Source organism: Peromyscus maniculatus, chromosome 7 (genome assembly GCF_049852395.1).
Source record: "Peromyscus maniculatus bairdii isolate BWxNUB_F1_BW_parent chromosome 7, HU_Pman_BW_mat_3.1, whole genome shotgun sequence".
Classification (NCBI taxonomy): Eukaryota; Metazoa; Chordata; class Mammalia; order Rodentia; family Cricetidae; genus Peromyscus; species Peromyscus maniculatus.
In genome coordinates this window covers 47,846,620-47,866,437 of record NC_134858.1, presented here as the reverse complement: position 1 = coordinate 47,866,437, position 19,818 = coordinate 47,846,620, and the positions used below count along the sequence as shown (strand labels likewise).

The 19,818-nt window shown below is 47.4% G+C and overlaps 1 protein-coding gene across 9 annotated transcripts in view; it reads left to right on the top strand.

Moving 5' to 3' along the window:
* The window catches only part of Dixdc1 (DIX domain containing 1), an 89,609-nt gene that overhangs the window by 43,901 nt on the left and 25,890 nt on the right, over positions 1-19,818 (top strand). For 8 of the 9 annotated variants that reach the window (XM_076575343.1, XM_015986958.3, XM_076575344.1 and 5 more), the window contains 10 exons: positions 5,646-5,758; positions 7,841-7,989; positions 11,234-11,323; positions 12,826-12,879; positions 14,415-14,465; positions 16,996-17,100; positions 17,513-17,566; positions 17,995-18,087; positions 18,165-18,236; positions 19,368-19,457. In XM_076575343.1, coding sequence (XP_076431458.1) covers positions 5,646-5,758; positions 7,841-7,989; positions 11,234-11,323; positions 12,826-12,879; positions 14,415-14,465; positions 16,996-17,100; positions 17,513-17,566; positions 17,995-18,087; positions 18,165-18,236; positions 19,368-19,457 — 871 coding nt within the window. Of the gene's footprint in view, positions 1-1,232; positions 1,836-5,645; positions 5,759-7,840; positions 7,990-11,233; positions 11,324-12,825; positions 12,880-14,414; positions 14,466-16,995; positions 17,101-17,512; positions 17,567-17,994; positions 18,088-18,164; positions 18,237-19,367; positions 19,458-19,818 lie in introns of those variants that run through there. The other variant, XM_015986972.3, reaches the window with a different exon arrangement.

Below are 19,818 nucleotides of genomic sequence, written 5' to 3'. Positions count from 1 at the left end.
TTTAAATGTAATGGGTGTACTTTCTATTTCTGGCATAGGTCTATTACAGACAGTTCACCATTAAACATTTCCAAGTGTTCAATGTGGTACCTTAACAGTTTTGTGTAAACGCCATCTCTATCCAGTTAGGAGACATTTTGACCAACCCCCAAAGAAACTCGACCATGAAGCAGTAGGTGTGCTTTTAATGAGACTCCAGACCTTTGCTTTTTTGCTGGTGGCTGGGACTATCTTTGGCTCAGCACAGAATCAAAGGCTGTTCTGTTGTATAATGAGATCTCTTGGCTTCCAGCATCTCTGCTGGCCTTTGACTCTCCTGAGCCTGAGTGTGCCTGTGAATAAGAAAGAGAAGGGAAGAGAGTCGGAGTCTCCTCGGGGTGGCTGCTTCCTTCGTCCAGGCCAGACCCAGACTGCAGCCGTGAGCTCAGAGTGAGGGGCCCTCTCGATATCAGGTTGTGTTGGGCTAATGGCAGCAGTAGATGTGTCAGATTACATCTCCCTCTCTGTCGTCCCCCCGCTCCGCCCCCGATTTTGCCGTGTTCTTTGGGATAGAGTCAGCACTCTGCCTGTTTCTTCACTGACCCCTCAGGAGAGGAGAGGGCGTCTAGCAGGTTCTGCCATTTGCCCACTTCTATTTGGGCACCTATTGACCCTGGATCCCCTGGAAGAACCAGGAATGTTGGAGATGCTGCAGCGTTGGGTGGGGTGTAGCTGTGATGATAGGAGAGACAAGACATCCTGTGGTGTCTTCCCTGCTGCTTCCCCGGCTGCTTTTCAAGGATGCTCTAGCAAAGCCCTACCCTCCTGTTGCTCCAGGAAACAGGCCGGACTCTCACTGTACCTAAGCAGAACCGGCAGAGGGGAAGGAAGGTGGGAGCTGGGGACAGGAGGGCATTTCTGCAGGTTTGCTGGGGGGAATAGGGGCAGTGGTAGGGGGTACGCCAGTCTCGATCCTGCCAACCTCTCCCAATCTGCGGAGAGCGGGGTTGAGCTCCTCGGGATTAGATCAGTCTCAGACCCGCGTGTCCAAGGAGGGAGGGGTCAGAGAGGTGCAGCAGCGTCTCCGCTGCTGCTCTCCCGGCACCAGGACCATCCTCAGAACCACGCGGTTCTGCCACCGCGCTGCCCATCCCCCGCCGCTCCTGGGCTCTGGTCACCGTCGGCCCTGCCGGTTCCGGACCGCGCCCTTGGCCCCGGCCTCGGCCGGCACCCCTACCTCTCTGCCCAGAGCCAGCGGCGGCGCTTGGGTCGAAGCCCGGCGCTGCCTGGCCGCGTGTGACAGCCTGGGAAGAGGCGGGAGGGAGGGGGTGGCGGGGGGGGGGGGAGAGGGGGACGAGAAGGGAGGGATCAGAAGGCGGCGCTGAGCAGGAGCACAGCACGCCGGACTCCACTCGACGCTCAGCGGGAGCCCCTGGAGCCTCTCGCCCCGAGGGAGATGGGTTGAGATGCCGCTGCCCGGGGGAATGCTCGGAGCTGTGCGGCCGCAGGGACCGAGATGCAGCTGCCAGCGATCGGCCGCTGGCGATGGGAGGAGGCTTCCACCGAGGCTTGGCTGCGGCGGAGTCTGAGCTGCTGGGACAGCGCGCTTCACCCCAGGGAGCATCCCGGTCCCCGGGGCCAGGACACCCACCTCTGCCCTCCCTACTTTCTCCGGAGACCCGGGCGAATCGTTCCACTGGCTGGCTGATCTCTGGAGTCGTTCTTCGAGTCCCCGCGCGGGGGGACTTGCGAGAATTTAGGAGCGATATGACTCTCAGCCTCCCACCTCACCCAGGGAAGCAGGCTTGCTGAAGCCGGAGCCAGGAGGGGACCATGGGAGGGACACAAGTCAAATGGTGAGCTGAAGCCACTTTGGCTCTTGAGGTGCGGATATGAGGGGGAAGCAGGGCCAGGACCGGGGGACGTGGTTGGCTGGGGACAAGAGATGATTGGGTGTGCTATTCGGTGAGAACAGGCTGCTGGTCTGGGATTAGCATTACAAAATAGAGTGATTTTAGGAATTTGGAGCTGACTCCAGGGGCGATGGGACTCTTCCTTTTCCATTATCCTTTTTTTTTTTTTTTTTAATGATGTGTCTAATTTGGCAGTATCTTTGTTGGGGTTTGCTGGTATGATAAATTAATATCGATGAGATATGAGATTAAAAAATGTATGGGTAGGACCTATTTGTAAACAGCAGTTCTCTGACCTCAGAGAGGATTATGATAAGTAGGGATTATTTGTTTGTCAAGTATGACTTTTAAGCTAGTTAGGGAGGAGCCCAAGTCTTACAATTAATTAGCATGAAGATACTTTTCTCTGACCTGAGGCCGAGAATTTAAAACGCCTTCCTCTTCTAGGAGGGTCTTAATGCTCTGACACATGCCCCAGGATTTTCCTCCCTCCGGGTTTTTTATTTTAGCCATCTAGTTTCCTGGTCTTACCTCCTGGCAGCCTCGTTTCAAGAAAAAGAAATGTTGTTTTCCTTTGCCTGCTCTGCCACACCCCCGGTGGGGTTGGATATCCAGACGTCCGCCTCCTTCTGCCCTTATATGGGAGGCAACTTACTTGGAGGGAAGAGGTGGAACTGAGCATGCGTCTGTGCTTTTAGGAAAGCCTTTTCCCAGTATCGCAGATCCCCATTACACCCTCCCTGTGCTCTGTCTCGCACATCCCTCCTGTGGTCCAGCCAGATGCTGGCAGTGGACTTGTTATCCATAGCACCCTGTCAGCTGAGGAAGAGGGGTGGCTGACAACGGCTTTGTGTACCCGGATTCCCAATTTTGTAAGAGGTAAATGCTGGGGACGGAGCATTCATAAATCTCTCCTTACCAGAGACACAGCCCCTTTACATGAGAGCCTTCCCGGCTATGAACTCACGTTGGCCTGAAGGTCAGGTTGCCTGCATAGTGAAAATAGCTGAGAGAGACCCAGGAAACACTCAGCATTTCTTTTTTTTTTTTTTTTTTTTTTTTTTTTTTTTTTTTTGGTTTTTTTGAGACAGGGTTTCTCTGTGTAGCTTTGCGCCTTTCCTGGAGCTCACTTGGTAGCCCAGGCTGGCCTCGAACTCACAAAGATCCGCCTGCCTCTGCCTCCCGAGTGCTGGGATTAAAGGCGTGCGCCACCACGCCCGGCTACACTCAGCATTTCTAAGTAGAACTTGCTACCCCTCACTTCTTTTGATCTGTACACCTCCAGATGTAGAAAAGCAGCTTCGAAGAAAGACGAAGACCTAGTACTACTTGAGACCGTTCCCACCAAAGTTCTTCAGCTGTGGACACTGGGGAGACACTAGTCTGCAGTTTTTGAAATCTGCCTGCTTCCGCTAAACTTGTTTCTCGTTTTCCTCTGGTTTGTGGGAAGAGGAAATGTTAACTCCTGCTTGTGGTTGTAAGGATTAGCCTGGGAGACTTCAGGGGCACATTAAGGGGGTCAGTGAATCCTAGACACTTTCACTGTTGTCTGGGTGATAGATTTGGAAAGAATTCTTAGGAGGGGGCTGAGCCGCAGACTCCACAGGCCCTGAGATTGTGTTCGTGCCGATGTTCTCATAGTGCTGCGGGAAGAGACAGGGATCTCCAGACTCTCCCGAGTAGACAGAAGCATTACCCTCATGTTCCCATCTTATCTTGTCCAAGGAAAGATTGAAAATCTGCTTCCCTGAAAATCTGAACAATTCCTCTCAAAACTACATGAGAACACAGGGATTATTGAAAGGTGCCCCTCAAGATAATTTGAAAATATGAAGCCATGGCAAATAATAATGAAAATAATAAATCTTCAGGAAGAGCTAATCAAGTGAACTTTGACCCAGATGCAAATAGCATCTTTTCTCCTCTTGCCCCATCCCTCTTCTTATTGTTTTGAAGACTTATTTTTATTTTATGTGTATGAGTGTTTCATCTGCATTGTATGTCTCTACACCACATGCATGCCTGGTGCCTGTGGAGGTCGGAAGAGGGTGTCAGATCCCATGGAACTGGAGTTGCAGAGGGTTGTGAGCCACTGAGTGTAGCTAGAGTTTTCCTGCCTTGCCCATAGTCAGGACAAATCTCTGTCACCCGCCAGTCCCACAGCTGCTCAGACCCAACCAAGTAAACACAGAGACTTATATTGCTTACAAACTGTATGGCCGTGGCAGACTTCTTGCTAACTGTTCTTATAGCTTAAATTAATCCATTTCCACAAATCTATACCTTGCCACGTGGCTCGTGGCTTACCGGCATCTTCACATGCTGCTTGTCCTGGCTGCGGCTGGCAGTGACTCCTTCTGCCTTCCTGTTCTTTCTTTTCTCCTCTCTGTTAGTCCCGCCTATACTTCCTGCCTGGCCACTGGCCAATCAGTGTTTTATTTATTGACCACTCAGAGCAACACATTTGCCATACAGAACATCCCACAGCAACTGAGTTGGTGCTAGACTGCACCTGGGTCCTCTGTAAAAGCAGTAAGTGCTCTTTCTTACCCAGTAAGCCACCTTTCCAAACCCCACTCTTCTTACCGCCTGCTGGCTCACCTGGGGATAAATTTCTGCCCCTCTGCCCAGCCTGGCACTGCAATCACACCAGCAGTTTCTACCCCCAAACTGTCTCCTGCCTTGACTCCCCTTTGGGGATTAACTTAGAGCTGCTCCCTGGTTGCCTGTGAAGACTCAGATAATTGGAAATGTGATTTTGATCCAACTCCAAAAGCTAATGATGCACAGCCATGACCCTCTGAACATGGGCCTAGGAATCAGTAGTGGTGGATACCACAAAACAAACAAAAACAAACAAACAAACAAACAAAAAACCCAGGTTTTTAAAAAATAACTTACTGAGCCAGGTGGTGGCACACACCTTTAATGCCAGCACTCAGGAGGCAGAGGCAGGCGGATCTCTGTGAGTTCAAGGCTAGCCTGGTCTACAGAGTGAGATCCAGGATAGGCACCAAAACTACACAGAGAAACCCTGTCTCAAAAACAAACAAACAAACAAATAAATAAATAACATCTATTTTGGTAACTCTCATTTCAATCTTAAAGGAAGTCTTTTTTTTTTTTTTCAGATTTATTTGTTTATGTATTTATTTATTATGTATACAGTGTTCTGCCTGCAGGCCAGAAGGGGGCACCAGATCTCATTAGGGATGGTCGTGAGCCACCATGTGGTTGCTGGGGATTGAACTCAGGACCTCCGGAAGAGCAGCCAGTACCCTTGACTGATGAGCCGTCTCTCCAGCCCCTTAAAGGCAGTCTGATTGCAGAAGAGACTCCCTGGGGTGCCAGAGAGATGGCTCAAAGGTAAAGAGTGCTTCCTGGTCTTCAGAGGCTCCAAGTTCAGTTCCCAGCACCTAGAACAGCTCACAACTGCCTGTAACTCCAGGTCCAGAGAACTCAACATTCTCTTCTGGTTTCTGTGGGTACCTGCATTCACCTGTACACTGCCCCCAACCACCAAGGCCGCATGCACATACACATAATTAAAATGTAAAATAAAGTCTTTAAATAACATGAAAATACTCCCTAGGACTAGGTTTTTATTATTCCACATTTATTTCATTTGTTCTAATTGTAAGCTAAGTATCACATTAGGCATGGTATGAATAAGATATCTCTGGGGTGAATTGTGAAAGTTGACTTCTCTATAACTGTTCATAATTGTTTCTCTTCTCTTTTGTTTGATCACAGTCTGACTTCACCCAGTCCAATCCACAGTGCAAAGAGTGAATCCATTATAACCCAGTCAGAGGAAAAGGCTGATTTTGTGATTATTCCCTCTGAAGGAATAGAGAACAGAACAGGTACCACCTGCCCACCTGCTTGGGTTGCTTCAAGGGAAGGGTTTTAGCCTGAAGACTTCAGAGGGTTTGATTATCTTCTTTAAGCTTCTGGACTGTGTCTGTCTTTACCGTCTATGCATGCAGGGTCAGGGTCAGCTCGAGAGGGCTCTAATGCCTTTGAGTCAATTAATGTAGTTATCCCTGTACATAATGCCCTTTCTGGTACTGAGCTGTCAAAAAAGCTCACAGCAGCCCTCCCTTAGCTGACTGCCTATGAATTAGGAAATGACATTGAGGCAGTCAGAAGCCTTATTCGGGTAAATAATTTTTATAATTCCCATTTTGTGAAGATAATTTTAGTTCTTCACTGGCTTAGGTTGGAGCCAGGAAGACATAGTTTGAACCAAAATGCCCATGAGAACAGGCAACAAAGAACAGGTCTTGGTATGAGGGCTATAGAAAGGACCACAGAATTCTCTTTGTTTAAACTTTTGAGTCTGTCTTGTTTATCTTCTTTTTTTTTTCTCCCCCTACTTAATCATAAAAAAAGAAACATGGGAAAGACAAAGTACAAGTGTTAGGTTGAAGTCCACCCATGCATAAGGGTTGCGATAAAACTGAACCCCACTAAAGAAAATCTGAAACCGGATCCTTCTTTCCTCTGCTTCCCGTCAAGAATTTGTACGAGTCGGTCAGAACCTGGGTGTGGTGGTGCACATCTGTAACCTCAGCTCCCAGGAGAGTGGTGGTGCACATCTGTAACCTCAGCACTCAGGAGATGGTTGATCACAAATTCAGGGCCAACTAGATTACCTATTGAATTCCAGGCCAGCCTGGGCTACACAGTGAGACATGTCTCAAAACCCAAAACACAAAAGAGTCACCTGTGGAGCCAGAATCTCTTCAGGCTGTGGAGAGGGAGGAGGAGTATTTACTGAGCACTTTCGCCATCAGATACTACTGGGTCCTTCATGTTTTACCTGTCTTAATCTTTGCCACGACTCCCATGATTTACTATGCACTTCTTAGAAGTAAAGAAGCTTGCCCAGAGAGTCCACAGCCATCTGTATTCCGTAGTGCACATGACATGATGATGCATGTAATTACTATAAAGCAGACAAGGACACCAGAGCAAAGAGGTCTTAAAGACAAGGAAATAAACCAGGGAGTAATATTGAAGTTTTGTGAGTTCACTTTACTAATTTTATTTCAGGATGACTCACAGGATGTTATGTGAAAAGGGTTCAGTTATGGCTCAAAGGGGTGAAAGGAATTGGTTTGTCTTAGTTTGGGTTTCTATGGCTGCGGTAAAAACAAAACACCACTACCAAAAGCGACCTGGGGAGGAAAGGGTTGATTTGGCTTAGAAGTTGCAGTCCACTAGGAGGGGAAGCCAAGGCAGGAGCGCAGGGTGGGAACCTGGAGGCAGGAACTGAAGCAGATACCGTGGAGGCACGTAGCCTGCTTACTGGCATGCTCAGGTTGATCCTTACACATCCCAGGACCAGCTGCCCAGGCATGGCCCCACCCACAGTGGCCTGGGCCCTCTCACACCAATCATTAATTAGAAGACGCCCTACAGATTGGCCTGCAGGCAGCCTGATAGAGGTGTTTTCTCATCTGTGGTTCCTCTTCCCAGCTACATCTAGGTTTGTGTCAAGTTAGCAGACACCGGCCAGCACAGGGTTGGTTGACCCAGTCTCCTGTCCAAAGTTCCAGAGTCACCAAAAGGGATTTTACTTTCATCTGTGACTGACGGTTCCTTTACTTATAAATCAGACTCTGGGAATGTCAGTTCCAAGGAGCTGGGAGTACGATCTTTGTGTGCCATAACGAGTGTGCAGGGGCAGGTGCCCTGCTGCTCCCCAGGGTAAGGCTTAAAAGGGCGGACTCTACGAACAGAGCCTGTGCTTTCCCGAGCCTGGTACCCCAGTGAACAGCCAGGTCTTTGTGTCTCACAACCCCACCTAGTGGACAGTCCTGTTGGTCTGTGCAGACAGGTTCAGAAGGCAGGTGACCTGAACCTGTGAAGTACTCTGAGCCCCGGCTGCCGGAAATCGCCTCTCTTCAACATGGACTGTCCTCCCACCTTTCATTTCGCAGACGAGACAGGCTCTCCATTATCCCGAGACTGGAGGCCTGGCAGCCCGGGAACGTACCTGGAAGCCACATGGGAAGAGCAGCTACTGGAGCAACAGGAACACTTAGAAAAAGAAATGGAGGAAGCGAAGAAAATGATTTCAGGACTCCAGGTAACCAACCCTTCTGCAGTGTGTTCTTGGTGCCCCAGCTAATTATTCCTTTTAAGTCGGTAGTATCAATTGGCAAAGGAAAAACAACAACAACAAAACACCTGATTTTATTGTGTGTGAGTAGTGCACAGAGAGCGAAAATTCCTTATTTGTGAGTGTTTGAAGTGGACTTTGGAACTCTGGTTTGCAGTCCAGCTGTTAGGATTTGTGCAAGCTCGGGAGCCCCGACTGACCCTGTTTTGTAGGTAGGTGTCTTCTCGACTCCACAGACCTGCAACTGCAGCTTACAGCAAAGCCTGCCTCTCAGGAACTCAGCAGCAGAGATTTCAAGAGGCACGAATACCAGCAGGTTTCCATTTGAGTCTAGCGAGGGACCTGGCTCCCTCCTAACATCAGCAGCTGCTGCCCAGGCAAGCGGTCTGCTAGCAGAGGTTCCCTTGAACAGCAAAGCCCTTCAGTTGTTCCTACACCTGCGCTATCACCCGGGGGAATCTCCCCCAGAGACTGACTGACCCACTTGACATAGAGCCCACCCCGTGACCCCCTCGATCCTGTTTGGAGGAGTCCTCGTAGTGTGCTGATTGACCCTGAAACTGCCTAGGAATATTCCATTCTGTTGGTGCTGGGAACCGCACCAGTTTTGAATTGTGAAATATTTATGGACACATAAACAAAGCCCACATTATGTGTGAGGCTCTGGCAGGCGGTGGAGGGCGTGCTCCCAGCCAGCCCGCAACAGGGTGGGGACACAAAAGGTTCCCAAAGAGAAAAGGGGATTGGTGCTTTGGTAAAACAATTTGCATAATGTGTGCCCTAGGAACCTACACCGATTCGAGGAATGTTTACATCCTCCTAAACATTCCCCAAGCAATTGGTGGTGTCTGCTTCTTGCTCTGTATTAAAATAATTTTTTAAAAAAATCTGTTGGATTCCTTTCTGCTACTCAGTAAGGAATATCTTAATGGTTTGTTGTTCTTTTAATAGGAAGTGTTCTATGCATTTGGGGGTTTTTACCTAACCAGGTTCTCCCCACACACATCCCAGGGACAATTTGTGTTATGTGAACAAAGCATGGGTAGCTATCAGTTTGGCTCTGTTTGATTTGTATTCCTTAGTTTGGGAGAAATTCAATGACCAATGAAACAGAAAAATAAAAAAGAAAGAAAGCTGACAGGCAGAAAAACAACATCCTAATATTTCCTTTGAACAGAGGTGTTTTAATTCGCTGTCACGTGATGACAATTAGGAGGCTGTCTCACTGAAGAGCACAAAAGGGTTCCCAGCATCCACTGGACTTCTTAACTCTTTCAGTGATGAACAAGTTGTATGCCAAGTCACATCCAGGATTTGTGACTTATTAGTATGCCATAATTAGAGACCATTGAAGAGTCTGCCCTTGGGGTTACTATTTCTGAGATGTCCCCATGTCTGAGGTCCCCACTTCTGCAGTTCCCTGCAGCCCTGGGGCTGTGTGCCTGCCCACACACCCCTCTTACCATGACCCCATGGGAAAACCAAGTTCATTTGATTTTCTCAAACATTATTATTAGTGTTTAGTAGAGGAATGGTTGGCTGGATTCTAAACATTCATCATCATCATGAATTTGTGTTATATTTACTAAAAGACGTTTTATTTAAACTCTGATTCTGTCTTTCGAGTTGAAACAAAACTGTGACAAATAAGGGCAGAATCTCCATCTTTAACTCACCTGATACATCTCATAACACCTACCCGAGCAGGCAGATCTCCAAATTTGGGGGCCCTAAAGTATACTGGATGCTGCTTTAAGCATAGGATTCTGGGCTGGTGAGATGGCTGGGCAGGCAGAGGCACGGGCTGCCAAGTCTGAGGATCTGAGTTCGATCCCTGGGACCCCCACATAGTGAGAGGGGAGAACTAATGCCTGAAAGTTGTCCTCTGACTTCCCCATGTGTCCCATGACTCACACACCCACACCCACACATACACACAAATATGCACACCACAAAGATGGCTCAGCTGTTCAGAGCATGTTTTCAGAGCATGTTCTGCTTTTACGGAAGGCTTGAGTCCATGTCCCAACACACCAGTGAGACAAGAACTGTAACTCCATATCTAGGCTATCCAACACCCTCTTCTGGTCTCCATGGACACTGAACTCATGTGCACAAACCCATACCGAGACATTAAAAATAAATTTTGTCAGAGTGAGGTGTTGCATGGAGGCAGAGGCAGATCTTTCTGAGTTTGAGGCCCGCCTGGGCTTCATAGTGAATTACAGATCAGCCAGGGCTGCATAGTAAGATCCTATCTCAATCAATCAATAAATAAATAATAAAAATAAATTTCAAAATAAGTAAAATGTAAAAGGAAAGGAATGAGATTACAAACTATAAATACCATGTTAGGTGTGGGTTCTGGGGAGAGGCAGCGTCCTAGGGCCCCAAAGCCGGAGCTTCCAGAGCTTCAGGGTGTATCTGCCTCCTTTGTCCTCACTAATACACTAATGAAAAACAGCCTGGAGTTGAAATGAACGAGGCCATCTCTGTAAAGATTTTTCTTTCTTCTATTCATGTTGCCTTAGGGGGTGAAAATGCAGAATTACTAAAACAAACAAACAAAGAGCAAACAGTCCCAAGGCCGCGGTTTTTCAGTGGATTTCAAACAGTTTATTGTAATGCACATCTCTGAGCTAGGATGATTCCACACTGATTTTAGATCCCCTTTCAGCTGGCAGAGCTGTGTTTGAACAACTCTAGTTTGAAATGTGTTTGGACACTTCTGAAGGGAAGGTTTGTTAGTAATTCTCAGAGCAGAGGGTCCGTGTGTATCCAGAAATACGAAAATGATCCATGGGATTTGGAGTGTAGCTCAGTTGGTACAGTGCCTTTGTAGTTTGCATGGGGTTCTAGGTCTGACCTTTATCGAGTTGTAAACTAGGCATGGTGGTACATGTTTAAAATCCCAGCATGTGAGAGGTAGAGACAGGAGGATCAGATGTTCAAAGCCACCCTCTGCTGTTTAAAGCCAGCCTGGGATACATGAGACTCTGTTTGAAATTGGGGGAAGGGACCTATAACAAGGACCTCTAGAAGGAGCTGTGCACAGTCAGGACCATTGGAAATGACCAGAGGTTATCATCTGGCTTCCTTCAGGAATCAGTTATCTGGTGATTTCCATTTGTGGTGAACTTACCAAACCTTGCTCTGGACTGAATCAGGTGTCAGGGGGTTCAGTTTCTTCCTCCCTTTGTGGTTTATCCAGGCCTTACTACTCAATGGATCCTTACCTGAAGATGAACAGGAAAGACCCTTGGCCCTCTGTGAACCAGGAGTCAATCCCGAGGAACAGCTGGTGAGCTCCATGTTTGTGGCTCCATACTAGGCCTGGCTTGTTTCCACACTTGACCACACCTGTTTGAAATACTCCCTCCTGATTCATGGAGTTTGTCTATGATTTGGTTACTCCTTCCTGGTGTCTTCATTGATTTAATCAACAGATGTCCAGCAAATGCTGACTCTTTGAGGCAGACACTGGTCCAAGGTGCTAGAGATGCAATATTGACCAAAGATACTTAAGACCCTACTCCCCTGCAGCTTACGGTCTCGCCCCCCCCCCCCAAGCCTTTCTTTTCTCTATGGAACGATGCGCACGCATCTCAGCACCTTGGACCAGTCTTATAGTCACTGGGCAGTGTCATCTGCCTTCCGGGTCTTCACTCACTCCCCATGTGCTTCTCACAGACAGATTTCCAACTCAGATCTCTCTGCAGAGTTGTTGAGTTGTGCGTGCACACACAGCCGCTTGCTCATAGTCTCCATTAGTGGATGCTAGACGCACCTCAGTTTCAGTGGGTCCTCCACGAAGTATTTCTTTCCTCTATGTAACCACAGAGTCAGTTTGTCCTTCTGTATGTGTGCCCCAAACGGAAACCCGGATAGCATCCTCGAATTCCTTCTGATCTTCCCCTCATGGCCAGTGTCTCCATTTTCACAACCACTACTTAGTGTGGCCCTTTAGCCAGCATCCTAGCAACCTCCCAGCAGGTTTTGCTGAATCTAGAGTCTTCTTCTAACCTCTTCTTCATTTTCAATAACATTACAAGAATAATTTAAGGATAATTTTATTTTGTCTTCCGTTTGTATAAAATTTTTCACCGATGGGGCTGGAGAGAGAGGGCTCAGTGGTTAAGAGTACTTAACCTGAGTTTAGCTCCCAGCACCCATGTCAGGTGGGTCCCTGCAATTCTAGAGGATTTTTTTTTTACCTCTAGCCTCCCAGGCTACTGCACTCACATGCACATACGCCTAGGCAGACACACACAGCTGCACATAATTAAAAAGAATAAAAATAAATACTTTAAAAAATTATATTAATTCCAGCCGGGCGGTGGTGGCGCACGCCTTTAATCCCAGCACTCAGGAGGCAGAGCCAGGCGGATCTCTGTGAGTTCGAGGCCAGCCTGGGCTACCAAGTGAGTTCCAGGAAAGGCACAAAGCTACACAGAGAAACCCTGTCTCAAAAAACAAAAAAAAAACAAAACAAAACAAAAAAAATTATATTAATTCCCCCATTGGCCTCATTGGCCCTTCATGGTCTAGCTCCCATTTCCCTTTTCAGCTTCGTCTCTTCTTCCCTGACTCCTTCTCCTCCTCCCAGGACACACACACTTACCCTAGACTTCATCCATATTGTTTTATGTCATGCGTTTTGGCATATGCTTATATCAGAGGGCATGTGTTCACAGTACGGAAGTGGTTTCTAGTAGGTGCTCAATGAGTGTTTGTTGAATGAATGAATGGTCTAGGAACTTAACAGTACAAGTGCATGGCCATCTATCTCTGTCTTACATTCAGATTATAATCCGAAGCCGTCTGGATCAGAGTATGGAGGAGAATCAAGACCTCAAGGTAGGACAGGACATGTACATTTTCCCCCTTTGAAAAGAATTGTGGGAATATCACGGGGCAGCTTTGGGAAAATTCTGGGAAGGGAAAGTGATGCAGTGCCAGGGAGCTAGCTGGATCTTACCTGGGTTAGGTCTTTCCTTGAAGGAGAGAGGCACATCTAAACAATCTCACAATGGAGGCACCTTTTTAATCTTAATGCTCTATAGTAGTTTTCTGTATTATTTTGGGGGTACCTTTCTGTAGTTTGAAATATTTCTATATTTCTTTTTCTCTTTTGGTGTTTTGGGACAGGGTTTCTCTGTGTAGCGTGTAGTTTTGGAGCCTGTCTTGGAACTTGCTCTGTAGACCAGGCTGGGCTCGAACTCACCTGCCTCTGCCTCCTGAGTGCTGGGATTAAAGGCGTGCGCCACCACGCCTGGCTTTATATTTCTTTTTGATTTGAGAGAAGAAGATGAGTCTGGACTGGGCATGGTGGTACATAAATTAGAGTCTAGCCTGATCTACATGCTGAGTTCCAGGCCAACCAGAACTACATAGTCAGAACCTACCTCAAGAGAAGGAGAGGGTGTGTACTATTAGTGTATTCCATTTTCCAGAGTTCTTTTAGGTCAGTACTGTTGTTGTTGTTGTTGTTGTTGTTTTGGGGGTTGTCTGATTGTTTTAATTTTGAGTCAGCGTTGGGGCTGTAGATCAGTGGTGGAGTGCTTGCCTAAGTATGGGCAAGGTGCTGTTTCAACTCTGATACCACAATAAAATAAAAAACAAGAGAACTGAGTCCTAGGTATCTAACTAGGGCATATAGGTCAGTGGTAGAGTATTATGACTGAGCATATCTCCCCAGAAATATGCCACACACAGACCTGCATTTTTGATAACTTTTGAGCCCACCTGTTGGAGCCAGGTTAGAACCCAATTTTAGATATGCTAATTATGAATCATTCCTGACATAATAGCTAGAGACGGGCCCCGGTCACGTAACAGGCACTGCTCTCCTCAAATCCCTCTTTTTAGTTGCAGTCATACATATGGAGATTTCATTACTCAATTTTCTATTATAAAACCAAATTCGGGTTTTTGTTTGGACCACAAAGAACAATAGCCCCAGTCCACAAAGAACAAGAGCTCTTTGGAGAATCAGAAGCATGCCAACCCTTTGTCGAAGTTAAATGAAATCGAAATAACTATCCAACAACAGCAGACATGGGCATATCACGCATTTAGGGGACATTTAGATGATGTGGTCAGGTTTTCCTGTTGGTGGAGAGCCTTTGGGGCTGGGTGGGGTGTCTTCTTTCTCAGTACAAGTCTTCTCTACCTGGTCAGCTCAGCAATGGGTGCCACAGAGGACAGAGGGGTCTTGTTCCCGAGGGTCAGTCTTGACTGCTTTCAGGGACTCCATCTGCTCTGTACCTCGGCTGATGGGTTAATCTTCATGGAATGGCCAACCGGGTTTTGTCTTCCTGCTGACAGAATGAGGTAATGCTTATGAAGCAACTCAGATGCCACCATCTGATCTCACTGTATTTGGTTTATAGAAAGAGCTGCTGAAATGCAAACAGGACGCCAGAAACTTGCAGGGGATAAAGGTAAAAGGAAGACATTCAATTCTCTCTCTCTTTTTTTTTTTTTTTTTTTTTTTTTTTTTTTTTGGTTTTTCGAGACAGGGTTTCTCTGTGTAGCTTTGTGCCTTTCCTGGAACTCACTTGGTAGCCCAGGCTGGCCTCGAACTCACAAAGATCCACCTGCCTCTGCCTCCCGAGTGCTGGGATTAAAGGCGTGCGCCACCACCGCCCGGCCTCTCTCTCTTTTATTTTATGTTTCGTAAGCCTCTGTGAGGTAGAGTGATCTATTAGTGAGTGTTGAGAGCCAGGTACTCGGGTCGGGGACTGTTGGGATTTCCCAGGAGTCTTTAACAGACTTGGTGCCAGGAGTCTAGAGAGGGCTTTGCGGTGGGTAGAGACATGCTGAGGAAGACATCTTTGTTTTGCTGAGGCTTGTGTCTCGGAGTTGTGACTCATGGGGCTGTCGTGTGCCTCTCTGCCACCTTGATTTTCTCTGTGTGAAAGCACTCTCTCAGTTCAAAAGGATGCCCTTTTTAGGAAAAAAAACGAAAAAGGAGCAATGTTGGAATGGTTAATAACATTCAAACAGTTTAAAGACACAAAAGGCTAGACGGTGAAAGTTCTCCCACCAGCTCTGCCCTACCCCACCCCTCCCCACCCCACCCCACTGCCACCTCAACCAATTTTGTCCCCTGGAGACGACCTATCAGTTATCCAATATGTCTGTTTGTTGTTTTCTCCCACTTTTCAACCCAAATGATAGTGCATGGCAAACACAGCTTGGCCCTATGTTTCTTCCACTTAGCAGCGTGTGAAATTTGGGAGATTGTTCTACTTTAGGAAAGACCATTTTAGGTCTTCTTTATACTTGCACATTGCTCTTCTTTTTAATTTTTATCATTTATGTGTATGGCTGTTTTGCCTGCATGTATGTTTGCACCACTTGCATGCCTGGTAACCGAGGAGCCCAGAAGAGGGTGTTGGATCCCCTGGAACTGGAGATACAAGTGGTTGTGAGCCTCCATATAGTGCTGGGAATTGAACTCAGATCCTTTGGAAGAGCAACCAGTGTGCTTAACAACTAAGCCATCTCTAATAATCTTGTGATATTTTAGACTAACTACTTTGGCAGAGCTATTTTGCTTGTATATACAATGCTTGAGCTAATAACCTTGAATGTATGTTATTTACCCAAATGGGATTATAACATCTGAGTATTCATCTAAAGCTCCTACTGTTCCCCTGTCTGCACAAACTTTCATTAACTAGCCAAGATTAACTCAGTAGCATTTTCCAAAGCACATTCAGTAACCTCAGTGCTTTGAAGTATTTCAAAACAGAAATGTTCCTTTTGGTTAAATAAAGTTTGAGAAATTCCTGATAGGCTTGAAGATTCATTGTGAATAATATCACATTGAAGGATCTCGGAAGGTAAATCATAAAGAAACTGGCTTGGGGATGGAAAGATTGCTCATTGGTTAAGAGAGTTCTCACCCTTATAGAGGAGCTGACCTCCATTGACAGACAGACACACAGACACACACATGTGCATACTCTGCAAATAAAAATAAAAGCGTTGAAAACTCAAGATATAGCCCCCAAAACTTTTAGAATAGCTGGCCACAGAAGCTCCTCTTCCCCTAACTCATTCTCTAACATCTATCCTGGGGAGTGCACTTTGGAAATGTGCTAGGCTACAAATGCCAGGGACAGCTTGCCCTCTGCCATGTATTGACCTGTGCGCTGGATAATTAAAAAGGGGTTCTCTACTGGGCCTGGTACATACTTGTGATCCTACCATTTTTGAAGGTTGAGGTAAGAGAACCATGAATTCAAGGCCAGACTACTACCTAGAGCAGTGGTTCTCAACCTGTGGGTCGTGACCACTTTGGGGACAAATGACCCTTTCACAGGAGTTGCCTAAGCCCGTCAGAAATATCAGATGTTTACATCATGATTCATAACAGCAGCAAAATTAAGGTTATGATATAGCAATGAAAACAATTTTCTGGTTGGAAGTCACCATAACATGAGGAAGTATATTAAGGGGTCGCAGCCCTAGCAAGGTTGAGAACCACTGCTCTCGGAAATGGGGACTGGACAGAGAGGAGAGGGCGCTAAGTCGGGTGGAGTATTATATACCCAAGAAGTAGACGAGAAAATCCAGGAGAGAGGAGGATCACACTGTTCAAGGTCAGTGTCCTCCAAGTAGGACGTGATGGACGTTTAATGTGGATCTAGGTCTGTCTGATCTCAAAAGCTAACCCCTGCCCTTGCCTGACTAGGACACCAGGATCCCAGGGATGAGCTGTAGGTGATGGAAAACCAGGTTTCTCTCAGTAGGACAGGGGATGGGATTTCCCTGTAGATGATGGTGTCTTGGACGAGGAGAGGAAAATCTCTACCCAGGTCCTTGTGGCAAGGTCCTTGTTATTCCTTTCATCCCCTAGTTTGACAGAACTGATGCTCAATGCACAGTGAGGAGCTTAGTAAGAAGTGCTCTCTGGCTGGGTGATGGATTAAGGCTGCAAAGTGGGTGTCCTTATTCCCCCAGGATGCCCTGCAACAGCGGTTGACTCAGCAGGACACATCTGTTCTTCAGCTCAAGCAAGAGCTTCTGAGGGCAAATATGGACAAGGATGAGCTGCACAACCAGAATGTGAGTTAAGTGTGTGGCCAATGACCTCAGAGAGCCCATTAGTCACCTAGGATGCTATGTGAAGCACTGTTCAGTCTGTCCTTGTAGTCTCTTTATTTTGCTCCTGGGTGCCTCCCTTCCATGTCTATAGTTATTTTTATTCCCGTAAGACTAATTTCTGGTCTTAGGTCACAGCACCTAGGTCTACAGCACCCTGGATGGTCCTTGACTCAGCTTGGGGAACACTAAGGCCAAATTGTGTTTCCACAGTCTGCTTAAAAGACATGGCGAGCTGGTGTGTGTTTCTGTCCCAGCCCTCCCTCTCTGTGCCGTATACCGTAACTGTTGTTAATTCTTGTTACCAAGTGGCTGGTTTCCCTAAGGGCTGGCAGACGATACCTTCATGCCACTGAATTCTTTCTTCCCTTCGCAGGTGGATCTGCAGAGGAAGCTAGACGAGAGGAACCGGCTCTTGGGAGAATATAAAGTAAGAAACGCCCTCCCAGCAGCCTTTTGTGAATAGCCCGTGTTAGCTGATGCTCAAAGAGCACGTCCGTATTCAGCTCTGTCTTGGCTCTCTGGTAGGAAATCTTTCCATTAGCTCTGGAGCACAGACAGCATAACTCTGGAAAGGAGGTTAGCACAGGAACATGGGAACAGTCGGTGGCAGGCTCGCCTCTATCTCAGAAGAGAGAATGGCCCGTAGTCCCCCGTACAGGCAGTTTGCTTCCTTTTTGCCTTTCTAAGAATCCTGGCACCACATAAAACTGTTAGAGTGCGGAAAGCCTTCCAGGTACAGAGTGAAGAAAGCCTGTGTGCCTGAGGCTCTTCTTCTCACAGGGTAGGTCTCACGGAGTGTGAACCACTTGATGGCCTTGTGTTTGCCACACCTCTGACAGCTTATCTCCGTTGCAGAAAGAGCTCGGGCAGAAGGACCGCCTCCTTCAGCAGCAGCAGGCCAAGTTGGAAGAAGCACTGCGCAAACTCTCGGATGCCAGTTACCAGCAGGTCCGGACGCAGCAGCCACTGGCCTGCCTGGCCCCCTGGCCGGAAAAAACACTTTCCTGATTTGCTCTGTTTTCCAGGTGGATCTGGAACGGGAGCTGGAGCACAAAGATGTCCTTCTGGCTCACTGCATGAAAAGAGAGGCGGATGAGGTGACCCAGAACTTGGGTTTTCCTTCTTGTGTTTGTTAGAATTCTGTCTGGTGAGGGCGTTGAGTGCGGGTTCCAGGGCCTGGGTGTGTAGCTCAGTGGTGGGGCACTTGCCTGATGTGCTCAAGATTCCAGGGTCACTCTCCAGCACCGAGGGGACAGGTGGAGGTGGTATTCAGCTTCTAACATTTAGAAATGAAATAGAAAATGACAGGAACCCTCTTGGTTATAGTGAAGAGTTACTATACTATACTGTAGTGAAGAGTTACATTACATAAGCAACTGAATACAGTCTTACTAAATCCACCTAGCACAGAGTCGGATTTAAGATACATGTGTTCCAGGCCAGGCAGTGAAGCCTTTAATCCCAGCACTCGGGAGGCAGAGGCAGGGGGATCTCTGTTTGTGTGAGGCCAGGAGTTCTAGGACAGCCAGGACTACACAGAGAAACCCTGTCTTGAAAAACAAAACACAACACAAACAATAAGGACAACAGCAACAAAAATATGCACGAGCTCTTGCATTCTTGACTACTTAAAACGAAAGAGGACTAGAGTGGCTGTGGGCTTCCAGGCCAAGGTCCAGTTCATTCATTCTGCATTCAAAATACCCACTGAGTGCCAATGCAGCCTTGATACGGCAGTGGGGGAAAGGGAGGCCACATCCCACTCACGACGCTAAGAATAGTTTTTCATTTGAGGTGTGTGTGTGTGAGGAGGCGGGGGTGTGGGTGTGGGTGTGTGTGTGTGCGTGCGTGCACACAGGTCTACACACCAGTTCTCATCTTCAGCTATGGTTGAAGCAGGGTCTCTCTTGTGCTGTGTATACTGGGCTAGCTGACCCATGAGCTTCTGGGCGATTCTCCCGTCTCCAGCTCCCACCTCACTGTAGAAGTGTGAGGGTTACATGTGTACATCGTTTCATGGAGCTTTTGACGTGGGTTCTCGGGATCAAACTCAGGGTGTCTGGCTTGTGTGGCAAACACTTTTACTCCCTGAGCCGGATCCGCAGGCTCCACCTAACACTTCTGATGTAAGCCGTAAACCAGTCAGTAGTTACATGCTACATCAGAAAGGGAGGGATGTCAAGGAGAAGATGTCTGTTAACAACTGCCGTTTCTTCTTGATGCTCTAGGTGACGAATTACAACAGCCACAGCTCTCAGCGCAATGGCTTTGTCCTTCCGGTGGCAGGGAGAGGTGCCGCGTCTGTCGCCCACAGAGGGGTAGGTTCCTGGGACCAGAGAACAAGCGGAAGTGAGAACCGTGTCCCAGCCGCCACCAGAGGCTAAGTGTACTCCAGGCCTTTGATTCTTGCACCTGATGGTTGTGTACAGATGCAAGGCATCCAGTATCCAAAATTAAAAATCAATTTCTAAAATTAAAAGTTAATGGGAGCTGGAGAGATGGTTCAGTGGTTAAGAGCTCTGACTGCTCTTCCAGAAGTGGAACCACAGGGTGGCTCAGCCATCTATGATGAGATCTGGCGCCCCCTTCTGGCCTGCAGGCATGCATGCAGGCAGAACACTATACATAATAAATAAATGAATGAATGAATAAATAAATAAATAGATGAATGAATATATA